Consider the following 2,653-nt stretch of genomic DNA (forward strand, 5'->3'; position numbering starts at 1 on the left):
AATGCTCCTGTGTTATTTATCATCCAGCTTCATTACCTTTTCTTATTTTCAAGTTGTGCATGCCATAAGGCATCCTCTAACCCAGAAAGGACCTCTGTTTAGAGGGTATAATCTGTCGATCTGCTTCCTCTGGATGACAGATATCCAAATGTGGCACTTTCTATGCCTGCAGCAGCTCAACATGCAACGGTTGAAGATGTACCTGAAAATGACAGTGGTGAAGACAGTGGTGAACACTGTTTCTACCAGTACTATAAGGGAGAAGCTGGCACAATCTTGGGTTCCAGGACCATGCATTTAGAGCAGATGGAGAGGGAAGACAAGCGAGAGAAGAGGGAGCCCTGGGCTCCTTAAAGCAGTAAGGAAGAGTGGGAGCTTGCGAGGTTCCTTGCAAAGTCTCTCGGGCATAATAAGATTGATGAGTTCTTGAAATTGAACATGGTGAGCCAAAGCTACATCTCCATCATTACAGAAACTTGGACTTATCAAACTTGATATGGTTGGCAGATCAGCAAGCTTGACCTCGGTGCAAAAAGCAAGTACAAGTTCTTCCAAGAACTTGATGAGCTTCCAGCGGGAAGTCAACAATGGCATCTAAATGAAATTACGTTCACTGGAGATAAGCTGGGCAATAACAGAAAGCTGCTCACTGAGAAGCTAGAGATCTGGAGGCATGACTCTGTTGAGTGTATTCGTGAGCTCATTGGCAACCCCATGTTCTGCAATTGTATAACATACGCACCTGAGCACGTGTTCCTTAATGCAGAAGGGAAGCAACACTGTGTTGATGATATGTGGACAGCAGACTGGTGGTGAGAGAGACAGGTATGTCCATACTCAGCCAAAGCATCTTTGCACAGACACAGTGTAGACTTACACTCCAATCAGAAAGATCTCCCATCTGGGGTGACCATAGCACCTGTTGTTCTTATGTCTGATAAGACAAAGCTGTCCCAGTTCTGTGGCGACCAGACAGCATGGCCAGTATACTTATCTATCAGAAACATTGCAAAGGACAAATGACGCCAGGTCTCCTCACATGCAACAATACTTGTGGGCTACATACCTGTCTCAAAACTCGAATACTTTTCTGAAGAAGCATGTTCCAATGCTGAATATCGTCTCTTCCATTACTGCATGTGAATTATTCTCCAGCCACTTGTTTCGGCAGAAAAAGATAATGTCAAGATGGTTTGCACAGATGGTAAAGTTCACTGTATGTATCTGATTCTTGCTGCCTACATTGCCAATCATCTAGAAGTGTGCCTCGTGGTCAACATCAAGGAAAATTACTGTCCATGTGGTACTGTGGACCCAAATGAGTGAGGCAATATTACTGGTTGCACACCGCAAAAGGTCAGCAAAACTCTGGACATTTTCACACAGCATAAGAACGGCCTGGACCCACCTCAGTTCGAGTTGCAGGGTCTTCAACCTGTGTACAAGCCATTCTGGTCAGATCTTTCACATTGCGACATCTTCTTGTGCATCACTCCAGACATCCTTCATTGGCTTCACAAAGGCATGTTTAAGGATCACCTAGTGAAGTGAATCATGGAGATCATTAGGGAAGATGAGTGCAACCGTTGCTTCAAAGCAATGGCAAATGCACCAGGTCTCTGCCACTTCTCTAAGGGCATCTCACATGTTTCTCAGTGGACAGGTACAGAACACAAAGAGATGCAGATGATTTTTGTGGCACTCATTGCAAGTGCTGTAAACAACACAGTTCTCACAGTCATTCAGGCCTTGATTGACTTTGTGTATTACGCTCAGTTCCAGATGCATATCACCACCTCTGGTGACATTTCATCAGTACAAGGATGTCTTCATTAAGCTAGGCGTCTGCAAGCATTTTAACATACCCAAGCTGCACTCCTTGTGCCATTATGTCGAGAACATATGGCAGAATGGAATGGCAGATGGCTACAATGCTGAGCTGTCAGAATGACTCCACATTGACTTTGCAAAGCATGCTTACCGTGCCAGTAATTATTAGGACTATATCGCTAACATGACCACCTGGTTATGCTGCAACGATGCCCTGGACTTGCGCTCTGCATACATCGACTGGCTCAACACATGCGTCCTGGAGAGGGAAGTCGCCAAGCAAGAAGCCGTTGCAAAGAAGGCAGTAGCAACGGGTACCAAGAACAAGGGTGAAGAGTCAGATGTTGAGGATTTAAAAGTAAACAAGACAGATGTACATTTCTCATCTATCCCATCACTGTGTCGCTATTACATTGCCAAGTTTTTTTTTCATTTCCGCGAACCACACTGTCTACCCTGTTCATTCAACATGGCGCAACTGAGTTCTTGCATGCCTTTAAGCTCTTCATGGCTGAAAACATACCTAACACACTCATACCGCCATTGCGCCTTGTCACCTACCAGGTCCACAAGCAGCTGAAGCTCAAACGCGCTTGGAACATCTTCACCTCATCTCATCTAGTTTTCAGTCGTATTCGTGCATTGCCACCAGCTCCTGCATCTGGGCATTGCCAGGCCATTTCTGAATGTTTTGACTCAGTTCTACTGGTTGAACATCTCAAGATTTTCAAAAATTGCAGCAATGGCTCGCTAGATGGTGCATTAGCTGCAGTTTAATTAGGCTATATCATTCAATTCACTGCTCCCATATGATAGGCCTCCG

General features: G+C 45.0%; 1 protein-coding gene across 1 annotated transcript; it reads left to right on the top strand.

Annotated features, from left to right (window-relative positions):
• Positions 1 to 354: 354 nt before the first annotated feature.
• PHACADRAFT_108850 (uncharacterized protein) lies at positions 355 to 816 on the top strand (the record flags this gene model as incomplete). The annotated part of the gene is made up of 2 exons (XM_007402881.1): positions 355 to 441; positions 508 to 816. Coding segments are annotated over 2 exons (396 nt in total), but the record flags the coding sequence as incomplete, so codon positions are not given.
• Between the last annotated feature and the right edge of the window lie 1,837 nt (positions 817 to 2,653).

Source organism: Phanerochaete carnosa (assembly GCF_000300595.1).
Source record: "Phanerochaete carnosa HHB-10118-sp unplaced genomic scaffold PHACAscaffold_522, whole genome shotgun sequence".
Lineage (NCBI taxonomy): Eukaryota > Fungi > Basidiomycota > Agaricomycetes > Polyporales > Phanerochaetaceae > Phanerochaete > Phanerochaete carnosa.